This window comes from Ovis aries, chromosome 25 (assembly GCF_016772045.2).
Source record: "Ovis aries strain OAR_USU_Benz2616 breed Rambouillet chromosome 25, ARS-UI_Ramb_v3.0, whole genome shotgun sequence".
Taxonomy (NCBI): domain Eukaryota; kingdom Metazoa; phylum Chordata; class Mammalia; order Artiodactyla; family Bovidae; genus Ovis; species Ovis aries.
The window spans coordinates 14,657,275-14,682,147 of record NC_056078.1 but is presented as its reverse complement, the minus strand read 5'-3'; the positions used below and the strand labels follow the sequence as shown (position 1 = coordinate 14,682,147).

Here is a 24,873-nt window from a genome sequence, read left to right as displayed (position 1 = left end):
GGAGAAAATTATAAGCTCAGGAGATACAGGTTCTATGAGTTTGTGCAAAGCTCTTGATCTCTAATAGTGACTGTCTCCTCATCTGTGAGGGCAAACTAAGAAACGTGCATCACACAGGTCTTGTAAGGACTAGGTGAAATCAGGCAAAATAAAAATAAGATATATAAGAGTGATGAGTTGGATTTCAACGGCAAAAAATCAGTTGAATTTTTCATTTCGATAATTATTTTGTAATTTCCAATCATTTTAAATAATTAAAATTTTTTCAAGTTGTAATTTCAGTCATTAAAAAGTCACTCACTGTAGTAATAATTGGACCTCTTTGCTGGCAGATTATTAACAGTTCTAATCATGGTTGACTTCTTTGTGGTTTTATTTTGTCAGTAAGCTCAGAGTATAGGGCTCATAGAATATTCATGGGATAAAGAAATGGGAATTTAATGAACAATGACACTTTCATCTGTTCCCATTGAAAGCAGAGTATCCAGTTGAAAAGGAAGTGACAGGAAATTATAACATAGTCTAAACTTATAAGTTGAGACTGTATTATGAATTCCTTTAAAAAAAAAACAAGAAAGATTCAGTCTAACAATAACATGTATTGAGCACCCATTCTGTGCAGTATTCTAAGCATTCTCCTTCACCTGGAATGAACTAGACGGTCTCTTGAGAAAGGCAGTATGGCATACACAGGAGCAAGGACTAACAAGTAGGCTCTGGAGTTGGACCATGTGGGTTAATCTTATCTTACTCACTTGCTAGCCACATGGACTACACACAAGCTACGTATTGTTTTCTCATTTTTTGAATGGAACATATCAATGGTATCTACCTTAGAAGGTTTTGTGGATGGATGAGTATTTTGCCAAAAGTTTTCACTTTCGTCTCAGGTTCAAGGGATTTGTTGACAAATAAGCCACTCGTATATAAGTAATACAAATATTTATTAGAATTATCTAGTTTACTTTCAATATACTGACATTAAAAGAGAAATAGAGCAGAGGATACATCACCAAATTAAGTTTTGACCAACATTGAGAGTTAATCAGCGCTGAGGAGTCCCGTGTCACCGCACATCTGGAGTCCCATTGGGAAGGGGTCCCAGGCAGCGCATCCGCTCCATGGGTGAGACTTCAAAGATTGCAGTTTGGGGTTCCTGTTTATAATCCCAGGACGGTAGCAAACTGATATCATCCTCAATCTCTCACCAAATTGCAGCTCTGGTTTCCTGTTAATGCTGTTTCTTTTGTTGTGTAAAACTTGGAATGTAGGTAAGCCTGGGGCTTGGTTGGCCAGGCCCCCTCCAGGGGCTCAACAATCACAAGATTTCTCCCCCATCTTATCTATGGTCTGCGAGTCTTGCAGTCACAGTAGGCAGTCACTCATAGTCACTCCCAGGTAGGACAGTATCTAGGCAGCTTAGAAGCAAGGCCGGAGGCCTGCTCTGCTTTGTCTCTGAAACCTAAACAAGACTATTTTTTAAATTTCCCTAATAATGAGTTTTCCAAATTTGCTGGCATATTGAGTGCAGCACTTTCACAGCATCATCTTTCTGGATTTGAAATAGCTCAACTGGAATTCTATCACCTCCACTAGCTTTGTTCATAGTGATGCTTTCTAAAGCGCACTTGACTTCACATTCCAGGATGTCTGGCTCTAGGTGAGTGATCACACCATCATGATTATCTGGGTCGTGAAGATCTTTTTTGTACAGTTTTTCTGTGTATTCTTGCCACCTCTTCTTAATATCTTCTGCTTCTGTTAGGTCCATACCATTTCTGTCCTTTATCTATCCCATCTTTGCATGAAATGTTCCCTTGGTGTCTCTAATTTTCTTGAAGAGATCTCTAGTCTTCCCCATTCTGTTGTTTTCCTCTATATCCTTGCACTGATTGCTGAGAAAGGCTTTCTTATCTCTCCTTGCTATTCTTTTGGAACTCTGCATTCAAATGGGAATATCTTTCCTTTTCTCCTTTGCTTTTTGCTTCTCTTCTTTTCACAGCTATTTGTAAGGCCTCCTCAGACAGCCATTTTGCTGCTTTGCATTTCTTTTCCATGGGGATGGTCTTGATTCCTGTCTCCTGTACAATGTTGTGAACCTCCATCCATAGTTCATCAGGTACTCTATCAGATCTAGTCCCTTAAATCTATTTCTCACTTCCATTGTATAATCATAAGGGATTTGATTTAGGTCATACCTGAATGGTCTAGTGGTTTTCCCTGTTTTCTTCAATTTAAGTCTGAATTTGGCAATAAGGAGTTCATGATCTGAGCCACAGTCAGCCACAGTCAGAAGGTCTTGTTTTTGTTGACTGTATAGAGCTTCTCCATCTTCGGCTGCAAAGAATATAATCAATCTGATTTCAGTGTTGACCATCTGGTGATGTCCATGTGTAGAGTCTTCTCTTGTGTTGTTGGAAGAGGGTGTTTGCTATGACCAGTGCATTCTCTTGGCAAAACTCTCTTAGCCTTTGCCCTGCTTCATTCATTTGAGAATGCTCAAACTACCGCACAATTGCACTCATCTCACACACTAGTAAAGTAATGCTCAAAATTCTCCAAGCCAGGCTTCAGCAATACGTGAACCATGAACTTCCAGATGTTCATGGTTTTAGAAAAGGCAGAGGAACCAGAGATTAAATTGCCAACATCCGCTGGATCATGGAAAAAGCAAGAGAGTTCCAGAAAAACATCTATTTCTGCTTTATTGACTATGCCCCTTTGACTGTGTGGATCACAATTAACTGTGGAAACTTCTGAAAGAGATGAGAATACCCGACCACCTGACCTGCTTCTTGAGAAACCTGTATGCAGGTCAGGAAGCAACAGTTAAAACTGGACATGGAACAACAGACTGGTTCCAAATAGGAAAAGGAGTATGTCAAGGCTGTATATTGTCACCCTGCTTATTTAACTTCTATGCAGAGTATGTCATGAGAAACGCTGGGCTGGAAGAAGCACAAGCTGGAACCAAGATTTCTGGGAAAAATATCAATAACCTCAGATTTGCAGATGACACCACCCTTACAGCAGAAAGTGAAGAGGAACTCAAAAGCCTCTTGATGAAAGTGAAGGAGGAGAGTGAAAAAGTTGGCTTAAAGCTCAACATTCAGAAAATGAAGATCATAGCATCTGGTCCCATCACTTCATGGGAAATAGATGGGAAACAGTGGAAACAGTGTCAGACTTTATTTTGGGGGGCTCTAAAATCACAGCTGATGGTGATTGCAGCCATGAAATTAACAGACGCTTACTCCTTGGAAGGAAAGTTATGACCAACCTAGATAGTATATTCAAAAGCAGAGATATTACTTTGCCGACTAAGGTCCGTCTAGTCAAGGCTGTGGGTTTTCCAGTGGTCATGTATGGATGTGAGAGTTGGACTATGAAGAAAGCTGAATGCCAAAGAATTGATGCTTTTGAACTGTGGTGTTGGAGAAGACTCTTGAGAGTCCCTTGGAGTGCAAGGAGATCCAACCAGTTCATCCTAAAGGAGACCAGTCCTGGGTGTTCATGGAAGGACTGATGCTGAGGCTGAAACTCCAATATTTTGGCCACCTCATGCAAAGAGTTGACTCATTGGAAAAGACCCTGATGCTGGGAGGCATTGGGGGCAGGAGGAGAAGGGGACGAGATGGCTGGATGGCATTACCGACTCGATGCACATGAGTTTGGGTGAGCTCTGGGAGTTGGTTAAGGACAGGGAAGCTTGGCGTGCTGTGATTCATGGGGTCGCAAAGAGTCGGACATGACTGAGTGACTAAACTGAACTGAACTATGAGTTAATGAAATGAGTATTGGTTAGCATAACCATCGTTATCAGTTTTGTGACCTTGGAAAATTATATAACCTCTCTGAGCCGTTCCGTTTGTATTTCTTAAGAAATGAGACTAATAAGACTTCTCAGAAATATTGTGACTATTCATGAAATAAGGTGTGTAGAGAGGCACAAAGGTGTTTAATGCATACTTGTTCCCTTCTCCTTATATTCCTTTCTAAGGAAAGACCTTTCTAAGACCTCTTAGTTTAAGACTACAGCAGTAGATTTTTGCAACTGAAGAAGCTCTATTGAATCGGAAATATTTGTATAACAGATGAAATAATATGAAGAAATGGAAGTTATGTAGTATGTTTATAATGTAAAACATCAAAAATAATATTGACGTATATTAGTTGGCATAATTCTGTTTTACCGTTTTAAAAAAATACCATTTTGAAAATAGAAGATTATCTTGTTTTTGTTTGTAGCTGGAATAAAATGACAGCTTGCTTGGTTTTCAAGTGGCTCTATGTCACACAAACCCAGGAATTCAGGCTCCTGTTTTCTCAAAAACTTTCCTAAAATCAGGAAAATCAGGGACTTCCCTGGAGGCACTCTATGCTTCCAGTGCGGGGGATGCAGGTTCCATCCATGGTCAGGGAGCTAAGATCCCACAGGCCATGCAGCCAGAAAACATAAAACAGAAGCAATACTGTAAGAAATTCATTACAGACTTTAAAAATGGTCCATATAAAAAAAATTAGAAAAAACAAAGTGTAGTGGGAGATGGGGGGGAGTGGGAGCAGGGACCACAATATTCCATTAATGAATTGCTCAAGCTTGTTCCCAATTAATTTTCTTTGCTTTTCTGAAAAGCACAACTGAAAAAATCAATTTCTTGCAGTCTCTTTTCTTCATATTATACTGATACTTGGCTACCCAGTTACTGTTTTCTTAATAATATCTTCTCGATTTTGGAAAAATTCAATTTTCTCTTCCTTCATTTTCTTGGTCATATCTTCATAGTCCATTGAGCTTGAGGAGGGCATAGCCCACATTCATAGACAATCTCATTCTCCTCTAGTGATGGCAAATTGTGTAAAGGTCATTTTCTGGATATTCACTTTAGCAGTTAGACTTTTAGAAGCCTTTTTTGGTTTGTTTGTGATGGTTATGCCTAAAGATCTCCTTTTGTCTCTCGTGGATGTTCAGTTATAATAAGGAACTCTGATTTTCTAATTAGTCTGAGGCTATATAGCTATGTAATTCCGTAATACTCAGGTGAAAACTGAAAAAATATATCAGTATAATGTCTATTTCAGGATATTTTATTATAGTCCAAGCACAGATACTAAAATATTTTACCTTTTTAAAATGTCTCTTAATCTTTGCAACTAACCTATGAGATTGTTTTAAAGATAAGGAAACTGAAAGTCACACAGCCAATAAGTGTTAGAGTTGAGATTTGAATCCATACCTGCTTGATCCCAAACCTGTGCTTTTGACCAGCTAATGTTATGTTCAGAGTACTCATGTTAAGCATAAAAAGTTTGTGCTTTAATCAAGCCAGTGTCAAACCCATATGCCTGTATAAAACCATGACAATCAGAAAGCTAGCCAGTTGCTTAAACTTTTAAACTTTTTCCATGCGGATGTTTTAGGCTAGAAGCATAACCAGTAATTGCATTTGGATGATCTAAACTTATCTTTTTTAGCATCTGAAGTTCCATTCTCACAAATTCATTTCTAAAAGTAGATATTTCTGGAATACTATATGCAATTGCCTACCTTAACCTTTGATCAAGAGGATAAATCCTCTGGCTCAGCTATTTTAAGAGGTGCTCAAATGCTTGTTCCAGAACATGGAGAGGGGGCAATCTCCCAAATGAGACAAGAGACTTGTCTCCCAAGAGACAAGTCCTTACACACGGTGACTAGCTGTTCTAGTTTGCCCAGGATGAAGGGTTTTCCAGGATATCAGACTTCTAGTGGCCAAACCGAGAAAGTCCTAGGTGCTACCCCTGACCCCTATTTTACACGTAGAATCTGGATTCTGTAACTTGCCCCTCATCACTTTTGAAGACTGCTGTATTAAAATGAACTAGTACTAAACCATTTCCTTTCTGTAAAGATAATACTGCAGGGAGAAATTTTCATAGAAAATACAGGGGCTCGATAGATGTCCGTTAAGTTAGGTATATACAAAGATATGTGTATAATGAAAGGATAGTTTAAAATAATTCATAAACAATTTTCAAAATGTATGCACAATTTCCAATATTTTGTTGCTTGTCCTCCTAAAATAAATGAAAATTCCATTCAGTTATATAGTCTTCTGATATACATATCTCTTATCAGTTTAATTGGTCTGGGTGTTTTTTAGTTGTAGATAAGGACTAAGAAAACTGAAGGGGACTTCCCTGGTGGTGCAGTGGCTACGACTCCATGCTCCCAATGCACGGAGATGAGGTTTGATCCCTGGTCAAAAATCTAGATCCCGAGTGCTACAACTAAGACTCAGCACAACTAAATAAATAAATACAATTAAAAAAAAAAATTTAAGAAAAATGAGAAAATGAGGCTGTTTAGTAAGATTTGCTCAGACCATCACCCCATAATGCATACAAGTTGTAAATCCTTTATTCAAACCATATAATTCTAATTCTATATTTATAATGATTCTATCCTGTTACATGAATTATTGTGAAATAAAAGAATCTTTAATATTTTTTAAGCTAAGATGTATTTTCTGGCCTAACTTAAAAAAATCAGTACAATTTAGTTGGAAAGCAGACATAAGATACTTTAAAATATATGTGTATTCAGACACAAGCATGCATGTATGAAGTTTGTGTGTGTTTGTTATATGAATAGTGAAAAGGAGACAAAGAGAGGAAGAGAAAAATGCAGGAAAGAGTGACAGCCAGAGTAAGAATAGACAGAAATGGTTGAAATTAGCCAATGTAACTTAAAATTGGGAATCCAAATGAAGTTGATGGGAAAAAGAAGAAGAACTTTAACACTCTGTGCCAGGCTCAGACCTGGAACCAGGAGGCCCAAATGAATAAGACACAGCCTGCCCTCAGGTAGTGGCTTGGCTCGTTGTCTAGTTGGGGGATGAGACTTGTAAATACGTAACTCGTAACATAGCAAAATTAAGTGCAGTAATAAAATGAAAGCAACGTTCAGTGTAGGTATAGTATGTTGGGGGGTGGGGGCATGGAAGAAGGCTTCATGCAGGAATTGGTGCTTGAGCTAAGTCTTCAAGGGCAGGTGGGATGTGATCAGGTGGGCACAAGTTGGAGGAGTGAGGATGGTGGGAGGACATTCCAGGAGCTCAAATGCTCAGGAGCATGAGATATAGTGGATAATAGGGGTCTTTTTCGGGATATTTGTTTAAGAAACACACAGATCCTGAGTGGAATTGCAAATATGTCAAAGCTTTGTTTGCTTTATAAATAAGATCATCTATACCAATTTTTTCAGATTCCATATAGATCCAATAATATACGGTATTTGTATTTCCCTTTCTGACTTTAGTCTGTATGACAGTATCGAGGTCTATCCACATCTCTTCAAATGATAGCAATAAAGAGACAGACATAACGCACAAGCATAGAGATACCAAGGCGGAAAGGGGGTGTGGGGTGAATTGGGAAACTGGGATTGAGAGACATACATTACTATGAATAAAACAGATAACAAATGGGAACCTACTTTATAGCAGGGGAAACTCTACTCATTGCTTTGTGGTGACCTAAAATGGGAAGGAAATCCAAAAAAGAGGGGATATATGTATATGTATAGCTGATTCACTTTGCTGTACAGCAGAAACTAACACAGGCTTCCCTGGTGGCTTAAACAGTAAAAGAATCTGCCTGCAGTGCAGGAGACATTGGTTCAATCCCTGGGTCCGGAAGATCCCCTGGAGAATATTCCAATGCTAAAATATAAAATCTAAAATAAAAATATAAAAAATAAATAAAAAAAAAGCTTGATTTGCAGCAGAGACCTGATGATGAAGGGTCTTAATGCAGAAGAGTGATGTGATGAGAACTGTATGATAATTAGAAGACAGATTGGTGGACAGAGTACTGGAGGCTGAGACAGCAATGAGGAGGCCATTTGTTCAGAACAGAAAAGATCTGGAGGAGATGAGCTGAGGCAGTGGCAGTCCACAGAGTGGGAGGCTGATAATTTAGACAGTGGGTGTGATAACGAACTTGATGTCTGGGGGAGGAGATGAAGGGAAAAAGGCCCCTGAGGTTATGGTCTACCCAGAGATATGTGCAATAAACATAAGGTATGGAAAAGAAATGTAAGAACATGTAAATATGTTTCAGTTTAGTCACTCAGTTGTGTCCGACTCTTTGCAACCCCATGGACTGCAGCACACCAGGCTTCCCTGTCCATCACCAACTCCTAGAGCTTGCTCACACTCATGTCCATAGAGTTGGTGATGCCACCCAACCATCTCATCCTCTTTCATCCCCTTCTCCTCCTGCCTTCAATCTTTCCCAGCATCAGAGTCTTCTCCAAGGAGTCAGTTCTTCACATCAGGTGGCCAAAGTATTGGAGCTTCAGCTTCAGCATCAGTCCTTCCAGTGAATATTCAGGACTGATTTCCTTTACGATTGACTGGTTGGATCTCCTTGCAGTCTAAGGGACTCTCAAGAGTCTTCTCCAACACCACAGTTCAAAAGCATCAATTCTTTGGCACTCAGCTTGCTTTATGGTCCAACTCTCACATCCATCTGTGACTACTGGAAAAACCATAGCTTTGACTAGATGGACCTTTGTTGGCAAAGTAATGTCTCTGCTTTGTAATATGCTGTCTAGGATGGTCATAACTTTTCTTCCAAGGAGCAAGCGTCTTTTAATTTCACGGCTGCAGTCACCATCTGCAGTGATTTTGGAGCCCCCCAAAATAAAGTCTCTCATTGTTTCCATTGTTTCCCCATCTATTTGCCATGAAGTGATGGGACCAGATGCCATAATCTTAGTTTTCTGAATGTTGAGTTTTAAGCCTACTTTTCCACTTTGCTCTTTCACTTTGATCAAGAGGCTCTTTAGTTCTTCTTTGCTTTCTGCCGTAAGGGTGGTGTAATCTGCATATCTGAAGTTATTGATATTTCTCCTGGCAGTCTTGATTCCAGCTTGTGCATCATCCAGCCTGCATGATGTACTCTGCATAGAAGTTAAATAAGCAGGGTGACAGTATACAGCCTTGACGTACTCCTTTCCCAATTTGGAACGAGTGTGTTGTTTCATGTCTGGTTCTAACTGTGGTTTCTTGACCTGCAGACAGATTTCTCAGGAGGCAGGTAAGATGGTCTGGTATTCCCATCTCTTGAAGAATTTTCCACAGTTTTTAGTGATCCACACAGTCAAAAACTTTGGCATAGTCAATAAAGCAGAGGTAGGTGTTTTTCTAGAACTCTTCTTGCTTTTTTGATGATCCAACAAATGTTGGCATTTTGATCTCCGGTTCCTCTGCCTTTTTAAAATCCAGCTTGAACATCTAGAAGTTCATGGTTCATGGACTGTTGATACCTTGCTTGGAGAATTTTGAGCATTATTTTGCTAGCATGTGAGATGAGTACAATTGAGCAATAGTTTCAACATTCTTTGGCATTGCCTTTCTTTGGGTTTGGAATGAAAACTGACCTTTTCCAGTCCTGTGGCCACTGCTGAGTTTTCCGAATTTGCTGGCATATTGAATGCAGGATTTTAATAGCATCATCTTTTAGGATCTGAAATAGCTCAACTGGAATTCCATCACCTCCCCTAGCTTTGTTCGTAGTGATGCTTCCTAAGGCCCACTTGACTTCACCTTCCAGGATGTCTGGCTCTAGGTGAGTGATCACACCATCGTGGTTATCTGGGTCATGAAGATCTTTTTATATAGTTCTTCTGTGTATTCTTGCCACCTATGTTTGTGTTTAGTTTCACCTATATAAGTAAAAGATAGCAATTATATTTTACTAATGATTATGCTTTGAATTGTTGGTAGTATAGATATTTCATTTAAAAAATTATTATGCTATACTGGAGGTTGATGCTCAAAATATTTTCACTGGTCACAGTCTAATCAGAAATGATTTGAGACCAAGAAAGGCTTTATCTTTATGTATTTATTCTTTTCATTAGAGTATAGTTGATTTATAATGTTGTGTTAGTTTCAGATATATAGCAAAGTGAATCAGTTATACATATACATATATCCACTCTTTTTTAGATTCTGTTCTCATATAGGCCATTACAGAATACCGAGCAGTGTTCCCTGTGCTATACAGGAGATCCTTATAAGTTACCTATTTTATATATAGAAGTGTATATATGTCAGTATTGATTTCCCAATTTATCCCTCACTCCCCAAGGAAGGCTTTAAGGCAGTGGTTCCAAATTTACTATTCTTTGGACTCTTTACACTCTTTTATTTAGAACCCCAGTTCAGTTCAGTTGCTCAGTTGTGTCTGACTCTTTGCAGTCCCATGAACCACAGCACACTAGGCCTCCCTGTCCATCACCAGCTGCCAGAGACTACCCAAACCCAAGGAACCTTTAATTATGTGGATTATTCTTATTTAGACTTACTTTGTTACTGTATTAACAGTTGAGAAATTTTAAAGTATTTGTTTAGTAATTCATTTAGATATAATAATAACAAATCCAGCATAAATAACATGTGCTATGTTATATTCAGTCGCTTCAGTCGTGTCTGACTCTTTGTGACCTTTTAGACTATGGCTTGCCAGGTTCCCTTGTCCATGGAATTCTCCAGGCAACCCATGGACTGGGTTGCCATGCCCTCTTCCAGGGGATCTTTCCTACCCGGGGACTGAACCCGCATCTCCTGTGTCTCCTGCATTGTAAATGGATTCTTTACCCACTGGGAATTCTTTACCTGGGAAAAGTCAGGTTCTTTACCTGGGAAAGGCAGATTCTTTACCTGGGAAGGGCATTAATAACATACTTATTACAAAAACCAATTCTGTTTTCCAAAACAAAACAAAGTTTAATGAGAAGAATGGCATTGTTTTACATTTTTGGAAATCTCTGTAACATCTAGTTTCATGGGAGGAATCTGGATTCTCTGATCTGTTCAGTACTCAAATCTGTGGTAATATGTTGTTTTTGTTTTTTGATTGAAATGTGTCAAGAAAATCTCACACAAAGGTGTAACTGGAAAAGGGAGAGGGTTATAATACTCTCCTCACGTCACTGTAGATACTTTTCTTTGCTCCTTCAGAAACTTGATATATGATAGTTTTCAAGGGTTAATTGCAATATGGAAACTGAAACCACATCAGTATACTTTTCATGCTGTGTAATATTAAATCAATTTATTTAGATCTGTAACTTTGACTAGGTCAGCATTCAAGTCTGATTTTGTCACATTGTGAATTGGATATGTGAAAAATATTGGTTCTCTGAGTTAGGCAGGAACTTTAAAATGTTGACACATTTTCTTAAACAACAGCTAAAAATATCACTTCTGTTAGTATCACCAATAGGCTTGTCAGGCGAGTGTATGCTCCTCGGTTCTGTCTCGTCACAACAAAGATTTGGAGTGACAGACATTAAAGCCCTCGATGTGTCACAGCTCTCGGGTCTTAGACAGACCGTGTTATAGCTCTCAGGTCTCAAATGGGCTGTGTTATAGTTCTTAGGCAAATCGGTGTTACAGCTCTGTGTTACAGCTCTATTTTATTTAGATAATATCAGGAAAATCCATCCTTGAGGTGTGAGGGCATGTTGACCCAAAGATGCGAAGAGAAGAGTTCCCCAGCATGCAGGAGAGAGAGAGAAACCCCTGCCCTTTGGCTCCTCTTTTTATATGTTTTTTCTCCCCCTGGGCCTGCCCTGTGTAAATTGGGCTAGCCAGGAGTGTTGTTTGGTCTACCTGAGGTCCTCACTCCGGTCCTCAGACCTTCCTTTGTTCAATTTTCACGGGCTTTTCTCTTCCTTGTCTTTTAGCCACCGCCATTCTGGACTCCTGTTGCCTATTCTAAGTACCTAACAGGCTCATCAGAAAATATTTATGTTTTGGGAAACTGTCAAATCATGGTGTTAGATACTAGTTTCAAAAAATTCTAATTTTTACTGGAAAATTCTAATTTTATCATTGGTAACCATTATTGTCAGTTATTTTCCTTGCTTGTTTTCAAGAAAATCTATGCCCAACATATAGGTCTGAGTAACCATAGTCTGTCTATCAGACATTCTTTCAAATACATGCAGGGTTACGTGGAAAATTTGGCTACTTTAGCTGGCTACTGAAACAGTTGAGTAATTACTTTTTCTGCCTCAATTGTTGCAATTCAGATGAAGCATTTTAAAAATTTTTCTTTGTTTGTTTTTACTGTGAATGAGTGGTGAAGAAGCATATAAGATAAGAAGCTGGGTACCAATACCTTGATTTGTACTAAGGCTCTTCCTGTTTTACTCACCATCTCTTTTGTACCAATAGCATAAATGTGAACAGAGTGGAAAAAAAGCTGAAAATATGATAGTATCATTATGAAAATAGTTCTGACTTCATGCACTCTGAGAAAGACCTTGAGATCTATCTCCTTAATAACTGTGGTTTCAGTTCAGTTCAGTTTAGTCGCTCAGTCATGTCCGACTCTTTGCGACCCCATGAATCGCAGCACGCCAGGCCTCCCTGTCCATCACCAACTCCCGGAGTTCACTCAGACTCACGTCCATCGAATCAGTGATGCCATCCAGCCATCTCATCCTGGGTCGTCCCCTTCTCCTTCTGCCCCTAATCCGTCCCAGCATCAGAGTCTTTTCCAATGAGTCAACTCTTCACATGAGGTGGCCAAAGTACTGGAGTTTCAGCTTTAGCACCATTCCTTCCAAAGAAATCCCAGGGCTGATCTTGTTCAGAATAGACTGGTTGGATCTCCTTGCAGTCCAAGGGATTCTCAAGAGTCTTCTCCAAAACCACAGTTCAAAAGCATCAATTCTTCGGTGCTCAGCCTTCTTCACAGTCCAACTCTCACATCCATACTGGACCACTGGAAAAACCATAGCCTTGACTAGATGGACCTTAGTTGGCAAAGTAATGTCTCTGCTTTTGAATATGCTATCTAGGTTGGTCATAACTTTTCTTCCAAGGAGTAAGCGTCTTTTAATTTCATGGCTGCAGTCACCATCTGCAGTGATTTTGGAGCCCCCCAAAATAAAGTCTGACACTGTTTCCACTGCTTCCCCATCTATTTCCATCCTAATCCTGATCTGGAAAGTGTCCTGTCACCTTCTGTGTTTTGAAAAGTTTAGAGGAAAGGCATTTAAAATTTCTGCTACATTAAAAAAAAGTGAAGTGATCTTATCTGAAACCCATGACCTTGAAATAACTTTTTAAAATTTCTTTCTTTTTAGTCTAAGGGAAAACATTTAAAAGTTACTGTTTTAACTTTTCTGGCATTGGCAAACAGAAATGTCCTTTTTATGGAGCCCTGACAACCAAATTACCCAAAAGTAAATTCATTCCCTCTCCAAAACTTTTTGAATTACAATTTTAATTAAGGGTGGCATTTTTTTGGTTTCACAAAATTGATTGTTCCAGAACAGGTCTTATTTTATTGAAGTATATTATATGTGATAGTGATAAGTATATAAGTCAATCCAACTCATGTTTTAATTTATGAGATATAGTATCTCTTCCCTTAAATCATACAAAAGGGTGCTGTATTTGAAAAATTCAATAATATTTAAAGTATAATTATTTTAGTCTACCTTGTTTCTTTAAGAGTGCTTTTTAATACAGTCACAGATGATCATCTGAGTCTTGAGTTGTCTTAAGTGCTAATTTCATAAAATGTTTATGCAGCATATTTGTTAAACCCATGTATTCTTTCTAATCATAGTCCAGGTGACAATCGAAAGTAATGAAAATGACTTTAATAACTCACCTAATGAGTCATGGTTAAAATTAGTTTTTAGACAATGGCTTTTATGTTGTTTATAGAGTGACCCTCAAGAACAGATGATATTGCAGAAAGAGGGCACATGTTATAAGTTAGAAGTCAGAGGAGTGCTTTATGGAAACCAAAACTGGGGTTATTAGATCCTTAATAGGGAGAAAAAGATTAAGCTAACAGACAAGAGCCTTAAATATTGCCCTAGGGTCTAAAGAAAGGGATATTGGGTTGTAAGGTATTTTTTTCCTAACCATAAAAGAATTTCAAATTCACAGAGAAATAAAGAATAGTATAGCAAGGAACCATATGATCACCTCTTAAATGTAACTGTTGTTAATATATTATTATATTTTCTTCCTCTTTTTTTCAAAGAGATTTTAAACTAAAGACATGACGTTTTATTCCTATATAAAACAATTTGCATCTGTAAAAGATTAAAACTTACGGATACACATTTTACAGTGATGGGATGATCTGAGAGCCCCAGAAGGCCTTTATTTTGTAGACTGGATGTGCCAAGCTGTGAAGTCTAGTGAAAGAGCTTGGAATGATGAAGGGGATTTTATAAAATTGTTTAGAGGACTTAGAGGAGGAAGAACACTGAGTTGAGGATAATTATGTGGAAGAGAGCCAGAGAGAGATAGTTAATGGAGAATTTTGGTTAAATTTTGCTATTTGGTGCGTGATTTAACCATTTATTTATCTCTCCATATGTCTTAAATTAAATTTACATTACTCCTTTGTGCTTTAGAAATTGGATTTTTTTTTGACCCTGACCTTAAGGGTGGGTGGGAGTGAAAATCGAGGCTGGCCAAAATGTGTTCATTGGAGCTGTACCGCTAACATCAGAGGGATCTAGGAACACACACTTTGAAGAGTTTTAGCCAATCAGTAGCAGAATGTCCTATTAGAGTTATTTATTTATTTTACAAATAAATTTTTTTATTGGAGTATAGTTGCTTTACAATGTTGTGTTAGTTTTTGCTATACAACAGTGTGAGTGAGCCATATGTATACATCCCCCTCACTTAAGATATAGAGATATATAGAATTCTATGTAAGATACATAGAATTACATATATATCCCCTCCTCTTAAGCCTCCCTTCCAGCCCCCCATCCCACCCATCCAGATCATCGCAGAACGTTGAGCTGAGCTCCTGTGCTATATAACAGCGTCCCATTAGCTATCTATTGGTAGTGTATATACATCAATACTAATCTATCCATTCGTCCCACCCTCCCCGCCGCTTGTCGGTGTTCAAACACAGGTCTGTTCTTTACATCTCCTTCTCTTTTCCCTCCCTGCACATTGGTTCATCAGTACCAATTCTCTAGATTCCATATACATGTGTTAATGTACAGCGCTTGTTTCTCTCAGAGTCACTTACCCCTCTTTGTTTCTTGCATTGAAATAATATAGTCTGTCTTAATTTATGCAATGTCTTCTTGTGTGTAGGTCTCGGATGTGGTTTATTATACACTGCAACGGTGACCATCACGTGCCAGTATTTTGACAGCCGTCGTGGCCTTGCCCTTGGCCTGATTTCAACAGGTACATTTTCAATATAAGTACAGCACTGCCATTCTTCAGCCTTGTAATCAAAGTTGAAAGTTACCAAGCACAGATAGGTTTAACCAACCATCCCACAGCTACCACTCCGGAGCACAACTTTTTTAATTTTTACTCTAATCCTAGAAGGAAATTATTTTCCACTGTAAATATGGGTGTAGCTTTCAAAACACCCTAAAGATACAGATATAAAAAAAAGCTGGGGCATTAGATGTCCAATATAACATAAGAAAAGAAAACTTATGGGTCCAATAATTTGAGAATCACATCCTGGTAAGAGCCTTGCTAAAAGAAGCAGAGAGCACTTAAGTAAAGCACCTGAACCCTGAGAAAGACAGGAGAAATGAAAGGAAAATGGAGATCCTTTAGGCCACTGTCAAGAACACCAATGCTGATACCTCTCTGACTCCATTTATTGTGGAACTTAGTTTTTTAAAGTACTGATTTGTGAATACATCCACCTAGTCTATGTGCATATCCAAATGACAGACTGTTTATCCTTGTTATTCCTTTAATAATCAAGACCATCACTGGGCGGAGGGGGTGGGTGGGGGCAGAGTGTAAGTATAAAACCTTCTGGACTTCAAGTCTCTGATATTTTTGAGTGGTGTTTTATTTTTCAGATGTATTTTTTTCCTAAGCCATTTAGAGAACTTATCAAAATTTCTGTGGCCAATATTTTATGAGTTTGTTTAGGAGATAAAATGTCCAGGCTTACTGAAACTTGTACGTTTACATTGCTACTTGCTAATGGGTGGCTATTCCTGAGAGGTCAGACGTTCCGATAAGCTGAATTACTTCAGTAGTGTATCTGGCAGCAGGATCCAAACTAATGTTTTGTTCCTGAGGCCAGTGCAGCAAAGTGACTCCAGATCAGATTAAATTAAGCTGGATATTTACCCGAGGTGGTTTAAGAAAGCTTTACCAGGTACGAAATGTGAATCATGGCCCAGGAGGAGAGAGGACCAGGGTCTGAGGGCATGGTTAAAGTAGAACTGAGAGAAGAAAGAGAAAAAACAAAAAGATGGAGAATCCAGAGCAGTTCATTAGCAGTCTAAAGAACTGACAGCATCTTCCACAAGTGTGGGGAGGACTGTGAGATAGGCATGGCACCTTAAAGGACAATAGGTCTTACCTATACCGTATTTTTTTTTGGCCATGCAGCATGCGGGATCTTCCCTAACTAGGGATCAAACCTGTGCCCCCAGCATTGGGAGTTTGGACTCTTAACCACTGGGCCACCAGGGAAGTCCCACCTATACTGTATTTTTTTTTTTTTTTTTTTTTGGGTAAAGGCACTGTAATGTAGTGACAAACCCAGACCCTGAGGCCAAATCACTTGGTTTTGAATCCTCTATCACTCAGTAGCTGCCTGGTGACAGACAAGTTACTTAACTGTTCTGTGAAATTAACTGTTAAGCCTCAGTTTTCTGAACTATAAAATGAGGATAATAATAGTTTCCATCTTTCGGACTCCACCCTGTACAGCCTGTATTGGCCCAGCTTCACGACTGAAGAAAGAACCCAGTGACGTGTGAGTAGGCACACGTGAAGCAGGCACTGGTCAAGCAGGGGATGTACAGAGAGCAAGAGAACAGCCACTTTGAGTGGCCTGAGCATATACCATCCCACTGGGGTATTAGGAATATGAAAGGAACATATGCATAAGGCACATGGCAAGGGCTGTAAAAGTGTTAGCTATTAAAACTATGACCTAGGTTTCCCTTAACATCCAGATTTATCTGGGATGAAGGTGTTAGAAATTGTATGCTGAGAGAGTTGCTCTTGCTTTCCATTCCGTCTAAAGAGGAAACCATAAGGGCCTGGACCTTAGCACACTGAACCAAAATGGACTGACTGTGGACAATCCAGATTTGGCAGAATTAGGGAGTTTTCAGTTGCAACACATAGGAAGCCAGGTGAGGCAGAAATCAGGGAGCAGTAGGAATCCACTGTCTTAGTCTGTTCAGGCTGCTCTAAAGTATCTTAGACTGAGTGGTTTATAAACAACAGAAATGTATGTCTCAGAGTTCTGAGCCTGGAAGTCTGAGATCAGGGTGTCAAGGTTAGCTGGGTTGGCTTCTGGTGAGAGCCTTCTCCTAGGTTACAGACTGTTATCTTCTTCCTTTGTCCTCATATTACAGAAGAGGGAGCTCTCTGGGGTTCTCTTTAATAAGTGCATTCATTCCATTCACAGGGGCTTCACCCTTTGACCTAATCACCTCCCAAAGGCCGTACCTACTAATTCCATCATGTTGGGGGTTAAGATTTCAACTTGCAAATTTTGGAGAGACAGAAACATTCAGTTTATAGTATCTACCATCAGTAAAAGAGGAGAAAGACAAGAAAAATAAGACTCACAGTAGAAATTTTTAAAAATTGAAAAAGAACCCCAAATCAAAATAACTGAATTAATGTGACTTAGTTTAAATATTGTGACAGAGATAAAAGAAAGAAACATGGGCATAAAATGGAAGTTTTGGGAATAGTCTTACTCCCTGGTGAACAGGGATTGATAAACTAGTGCCCATGGACCCAGTCTGATCTACGAAGTGTTTTTTGGACAGGTCATGCATAAAGAATGGTTTTTACACTTTTGATTGGTTGGAAAAAAATCAAAAGAATATTTCATGGCACATGAAAATTATGGAAAATTAAAATTTCAGTGTCTATAAATAAAGCTTTATTGAAACACAGTCATACTCATTCCTTCATGATTCTTCTCTGGCCGTTTCATGTTTCAAGGGCAGAGTTGAGCATTTGTGACAGAGCTTGGATGGCCCACTGTGAGTTAATTATTTCCTCTCTAGCCCTTTTATAGAAAATGTCTATTGACCCATGGTCTTGAAGAAGAGTTCATCAAGATGTATGTGTATATCTTACCATTTCAGGTTCCCTGAACATCAAATTCATATTTTGCCTCTTTGTGATCATGTATTCTATAGACATGCATGGAAGCATAATTAGTGCTTTATCTCACTTTTTCCTTTACATTGATGATTTTAAAATTGGGATTTTCTTTTTAAAGATTAAAAATTATAGTTTTACAGTTTACACAGTTTCGCAAGAGAGCTCTAGTTACTCTTATTGCCCTGAAAGAATTTCTGCATTTTGTTTTTTTGGCTGTGCCACATGGATTGTGAGATCTTAGTTCGCCGATGAAGGATTGATCCCAGGCCCTTGACAGTGGGATCATGGAGTCCTAACCACTGGTCCACCAGAGTATTCCCTGATGTATCTTCCTAAGCCATGACTACATTTTCATGGCATGTGGGCTGAAAACACTAGTGTCCAAAGTGGAATTTTATTTTGGTGCCCTATCATACACTTAGCATATCATAGGTTTTTGATAAACCACCTATTGAAGTGATTTGATATGTTTCCCTTAATATTTCATAATGTTGATAGATAAACTTAGTTGGTGAGGAGTGGGGAATTGTTTACTTTCTCAAGATCAAAATATTTAACTTTCAAAACATCAAGAATATTTTAAAGTAATTATATGACACTTTGTTAGAACTTCTACAAAGAAATGATGTTAGAGAAAACATGAATTAATAGTAAATGGATGCTAAGGCACTATGGAAGTGCATGAAATATAGTCCTCTTTTCAGTTCTTTCCATTTGTTTTCTGAAGTGCTTTTAACCTTTGAAGTATGTGCCACTTTTAAAAAGATAAGGAAGGATTCAACTTGTCTGCTTTTATTGCTTAATAGTCAGCACAGGGAGATGTCCTAAGTAGCCACAAAAGGACACTGTATTAACTGTCCTTACACTAATGTGAACTACTGATTAATGTTTGTAAGCAAAGTTTTTTTCTTTGGGGATAAAGGAATTAATTTTAAATATGTTAGGAATGGACAACTGTGGTATCAAATTTTTTTAAAAATAATTCTAAGAGTCATTTGGTTATTTGTAATTTTTACAATAAGCTTGGCATCCTGATGGGATTATGATGTAATTTGTTGTAGATTAACGTCTTTAGAATATTTTTTTTTAAATTACAGATCACTTTCTTTCCTATTTTTTTTTGAGTTGACATTTCTCAGTGATATTTAAATTTTAAAATAGTCAATCAACAGCTGAAATCAGAACCAGATAAGAACACTGCAAATTAATTGGGCTGATGTAATTTGCCATTCCAGTGTGGTTTGTGTGATCTACTAAAAAATGGTGTATTTACAGTGTTGCACAAGTGTGCAAGCAGGCATACTTTGTAATTTTAATATCCTATCAAAGTTCACTTTACTTTCTCATAGTTTATTAATATCAATCATTCATTCTGATGATTAGCAATGGATTTGAGCTTTCCTTGTGTCTCAAATGGTAAAGAACTAGTTTGCAATGCAGGAGACCCAGGTTCGATCCCTGGGTTGGGAAGATCCCCTGGAGAAGGAAATTGCAACCCACTCCAGTATTCTTGCCTCAAGAATGCCATGGACAGAGGAACCTGGCAGGCTACAGTCCATGGGTTCGCAAAGAGTTGGACACGACTGAGTGACTAACACACTTGAGTTATCAAACCACTATAAATATCCTACAACTTAAAAATTAATATATTCTTCATCTCAAAAAATAAAATATGAAAACTTTTCTTTTCCAAAAGGAATACATATAAAGCATGGAGCCTGTAAGTACTAAAAATGTAGTTGTATAACGTATTTGTTAAGAACATAGGTTCCTGGGGTCAGACTGAATGCGAATGCTACTTATGCCACTTGTAGCTTTCTGAGCTGTGGCAAATTTCTCAACCTTTCTAGCCTGAGGTCACTTCAAGTGTACACTGGGAATAATAATAGGACATACCCAATAGGAGGGGCTTCCCAAGTGGCGCTAGAGGTAAAGAACCGACCTGATAATGCAGGAGACATAAGAGATGTGGGTTTGATCCCTAAGTGGGAAGATCCCCTGGAGAAGGAGATGACAACCCACTCCAGTATTCTTGTCTGAAAACTTCCATGGACAGAGGAGCCTGGCAGGCTACAGTTTATAGTCACAGAGAGTCAGATATGACTGAGCAAACACAAGCACTCACATGCACCCAATAGGATTATTGTAAGGAAACATTATTGTGCCATGTAAAGTATTTAACACAGTGTCTGAACTGCAAATGCTAATTTTAAAAATAGATCTATCAGTGTTACTATTGTTGAGGTCATCATCGTCATCATCTTCAGTTTTCTTGTTGTGATTTTAATATGAAGGCACACTCATGAATGCCAGTGTGACAAAGAAATTGAACTGTAGTACTAATAATGCTTGTTCTGAGAGTCCCGATGATAAGAGGTTAAGATTAAACAGTTCCCATTTCCTTTTTAGGTTCAAGTGTTGGACTTTTTATATATGCTGCTTTGCAGAGACTGTTGATTGAGTTCTATGGACTGGATGGATGCCTGCTGATTGTGGGTGCTTTAGCTTTAAATATATTAGCCTGTGGCAGTCTGATGAGACCCCTCCAGTCCTCTGATTTCCCTTTACCTGAGAAAACAGCTCTGGAAAATGTACCAGATAGGTACTCGATTTACAAAGAAAAAGAAAAGGACCCAGAAGAAAACATAAACATGCTTGAAAAGAGCTACAGTGGGGAGGAAACCTGCAAGAACATCTTAGCCAATGGCGACTGCAAATCAGAGAGTCTGCTCCACAAAAACCCAGCAACAGTGGCACACACAAAAGAGACTGAAACGTACAAGAAGAAAGTTGCAGAACGGACATATTTCTGCAAACAGCTTGCCAAGAGGAAATGGCAGTTATATAAAAACTATTGTGGAGAAACTGTGGCTCTTTTTAAAAACAAAGTATTTTCAGCACTCTTCATCGCCATCTTTCTCTTTGACATTGGAGGGTTTCCACCTTCGTTACTTATGGAAGATGTGGCAAGAAGTTCAAATGTGAAAGAAGAGGAGTTTATTATGCCTCTTATTTCTATTATTGGCATTATGACAGCAGTTGGTAAACTCATTTTAGGGATACTGGCTGACTTCAAGTGGATTAATACCTTATATCTTTATGTAGCTACCTTAATTATCATGAGCCTGGCCTTGTGTGCAATTCCATTTGCCAAAAGTTATGTTACGTTGGCACTACTTTCTGGGATCCTAGGGTTTCTTACTGGTAATTGGTCCATCTTTCCTTATGTGACCACGAAGACAGTGGGAATTGAAAAATTAGCCCACGCCTATGGGATATTAATGTTCTTTGCTGGACTTGGAAATAGCCTTGGACCACCAATTGTTGGTAAGATATTTATCTTATAGTAAGCCCATTTTCAGAGAAGGCGATGGCGCCCCATTCCAGTACTCTTGTCTGGAAAATCCCATGGACAGAGGAGCCTGGAAGGCTGCAGTCCATGGGATCGCTAAGAGTCGGACATGACTGAGCTACTTCACTTTCACTTTTCACTTTCCTGCATTGGAGAAGGAAATGGCAACCCACTCCAGTGTTCTTGCCTGGACAATCCCAGGGACGGGGGAGCCTGGTGGGCTGCTGTCTATGGGGTCGCACAGAGTCAGACACAACTGAAGTGACTTAGCAGCAGCAGCAGCAAGCCCATTTTACTGTTCTTCTTTGCAATGTCTCTGAATACAGGGATTGCTTTTGTAATAATAGCACATATTTATACAAAATAAATCTGCTTGCAATGCCTCTTGATCATGATTTATTCAGAATCACTTTGCTATAGTTGGAAAAGCCAATACACTTGCTCAGGAATTTGTGTTTATTCTTCATTTGGGAGAAACCCAAAATGCCTGCTTAGTCTTGTCCAATTATTTAAGAAATTCTCCTCTAACTCCCATTAGGCCACTTTGGGAGTAGAACTGGGTAATTTATATCCTAATCCAAACTGTATATAAATTTTTAAATTAACTTTTTTATTAGGTTATAGTTGACTTACAATGTTGTGTTAGTTTCTGCTGTACAGCAAAGTGAGTCAGTTATACATATACATATATCTACTTATTTCTTAGATTCTTTTCCCATGTAAGTCGTTACAGAGTATTGAATAGAGTTCCCTGTGCTATTAAGTAGGTTCTTATTAGTTATCTATTCTATATATATAGTAGTGTCTATATGTCAGTCCCATGAACTGTATATAAACTGATGAAATTAGAGTATTCCTATATACACTATGTCTATCAAACTCACTTTTTTCTTACTCTCTTTTCAGGTTGGTTTTATGACTGGACCCAGACCTATGACATTGCATTTTATTTTAGTGGCCTCTGCGTCCTGCTGGGAGGTTTTATTCTGCTGCTGGCAGCCTTGCCTTCCTGGGATACATGCAAAAAGCAACTCCCCAAGCCAGCTCCGACAACCTTTTTATACAAAGTCGCCTCTAATTCCTCTAATGTTTAGAGGAATATTGGAAGGCGCTAAAGACTGTTTTCACACAGCAGAATTTCACTGTGTCTGATCTGAATGATTTTTTTTTTACATATCCTTTATGTACTGTATATGTAGACTCGATCTCCTATATTTTTTCTTTTTTCCTCCCTTTTTCCAAAAAGTTGGACAACTCTGTTTTACTATTATTCATGAGTTCTGGACATTGTGAACATTTTGGCCAGCCTCAGAAGGCTTTCTCTGTGTAAAGAAATATCATTTCTCTGCCGACTCCCTTAGTTCCTTTGCAGGGCAGCCAGAGGAGACTCTGGCTATTTTAAAACTGATGCAAGCAGTGTGATGAGTTATGTGTGAAGGCCGCCAGGGACTAAAACACTCTCTTCTCTCTGTTAGACTCACTAGTACATAGAAGACTTCGAGCCAGTCAGGAAATGAAAGTGGTTCCTAAAACAGCGTTAAGAATTGCCATGGCACAAACTGGTCATTTTTTAAAAACATGATTTTTAAATTACCATCCCCCATTTTCATGATTCTGTTTACCTTGATGAAGCGCCCGCATGTTTGGTGCCCACCAAGGACATGTCCTTTCCATTCCTAAGGTGTTTGCTGAGATCCAGGCAGTCTCCAAACAAAGGGGTAGTCACCATACCCTTTCTTCCTGGTTGGTCACTGGAACCTCGCTCACTTTTGTCAGCAGCCACTCAGTGACGTTTCCCAAGAAGTGCTGACTTTACCTGTTTCCAAATTGGAAATGCATATTTAAAGCATTCCATTCCGGCAAATGGGAAACATCCATTTGCTTTGGGCACAGTGGGGATGAATTGCCAGTCTTTGCATATCTTCTCCGTGAGGCGTTTATTTGCATCGATCGGATTTCACTGCTATCCAATTTTAATTCAAGGGCATAACTAAAAAGTGTGTGGTGTGTGTGTGTGCAGGCATGTGAGCATTGTGCTCTATGTCTGTGTGCTCTATGGAAAGGGGCAACAAGATATTGATACCCTCACCCAACTTTATTCAATTGTAAGAAAAATATTCTAGGAAGAAAATCAACATTTCATAAATTGACGTTTTTCTAAAGAAATGTTTTTTTTAAACTTTGCTATGCAACAGAGGTTTCTATAGATCCTTTTTAAAATGTACTTGTTTGAGTACCACTGGTAGAGATTTTAATTATGTACATCTAGGCTGTGGGCTAAGCATCTATATTTTTAATGAACTGTTCAGGTGATTCTGAGAGCACAGCCTGACTTGAGAATGACTGTTATAAGACTGGCAATAGAGAAACATTTTTTTCTCTTAAAAAAATAAAACCAGTAACCCATTGAGGTTAGGATTTTTTAATAAACAGCCAAGTTTAGTTCTTTAAATAGGAAGCACTCTGCCCATTGTGCCAAAATTGTCTTTTCATTTCTTTTGAAATAGGTAAGGTTATTTTATACGTCTATGTTGCCTTTCTTCAAAGGCAGCTGAAGCACTTTATAAGCTTGAATCCCCACAAAACCTCAGTGAGGTCAGTAAATAGTGCTTTTCTAGGCAGGAAACCTGGAGTTGTGGGGAACTTCATACCTGAGTGAATCCTACTCAATAACACAATCGTGGGGCTCCAAAGCGCCTTGGACTTCTGCTCCATATTCCGACTTCTGGAAAGTTTTCTGTACCTCATTCTTTAGTCACTATCAGGGTAGTAAGTAAAATAAGCAACATTCAAAAAAAAAATTAACTGAAATGTTTTTGTGATAAAAGTTCTTTTTTGCCAATATCATGTTCAGGAAATCCTATAACCTTTTTTTATTTTTTTAAACTTTTATGCCATCCCCACATTCATCAACGTTGATACCTGTCCAAATGCATCTTCACCATGTCTACTAATATCATCCAATGTGTGGATTATCCATTGTCTTGGGAATAAATTTTAAGTTACAATAAATTTTTTTTTGTTTTTCATCAGTGTGGTTGCTTTTTCTCTTCTTAGCTGCCATACCTCCAGCACTGAATTACAGTCACACTTGAATGTAAAAATAAGAATTCTCTGATTTCACTTCAGATCCAGCATCTGGTGATTTAGACATTATTAGCATATTCAAAATCACTTCATGGCTAATAGATGGGGAAAAAGTTGAAACAGCAGCAGACTTTATTTTCGTGAGCTCCAAAATCACTGTGGACAGTGACTGCAGCCATGATATTAAAAGATGCTTGCTCCTTGGCAGAAAAGCTATGACAAACCTAGACAGTATATTAAAAAGCAGAGAGGTCACTTTGC

General features: G+C 38.6%; 1 protein-coding gene across 6 annotated transcripts in view; it reads left to right on the top strand.

Annotated features, from left to right (window-relative positions):
• The window catches only part of SLC16A9 (solute carrier family 16 member 9), an 80,367-nt gene extending 55,813 nt beyond the window's left edge, over positions 1-24,554 (top strand). For all 6 annotated transcript variants that reach the window (XM_042240812.1, XM_027962235.2, XM_060406449.1 and 3 more), the window contains 3 exons: positions 15,150-15,245; positions 20,583-21,500; positions 22,432-24,554. In XM_042240812.1, coding sequence (XP_042096746.1) covers positions 15,150-15,245; positions 20,583-21,500; positions 22,432-22,619 — 1,202 coding nt within the window. In that variant the 3' untranslated portion in view covers positions 22,620-24,554. The remainder of the gene's footprint in view (positions 1-15,149; positions 15,246-20,582; positions 21,501-22,431) is intronic.
• The last annotated feature ends 319 nt before the right edge of the window (positions 24,555-24,873 follow it).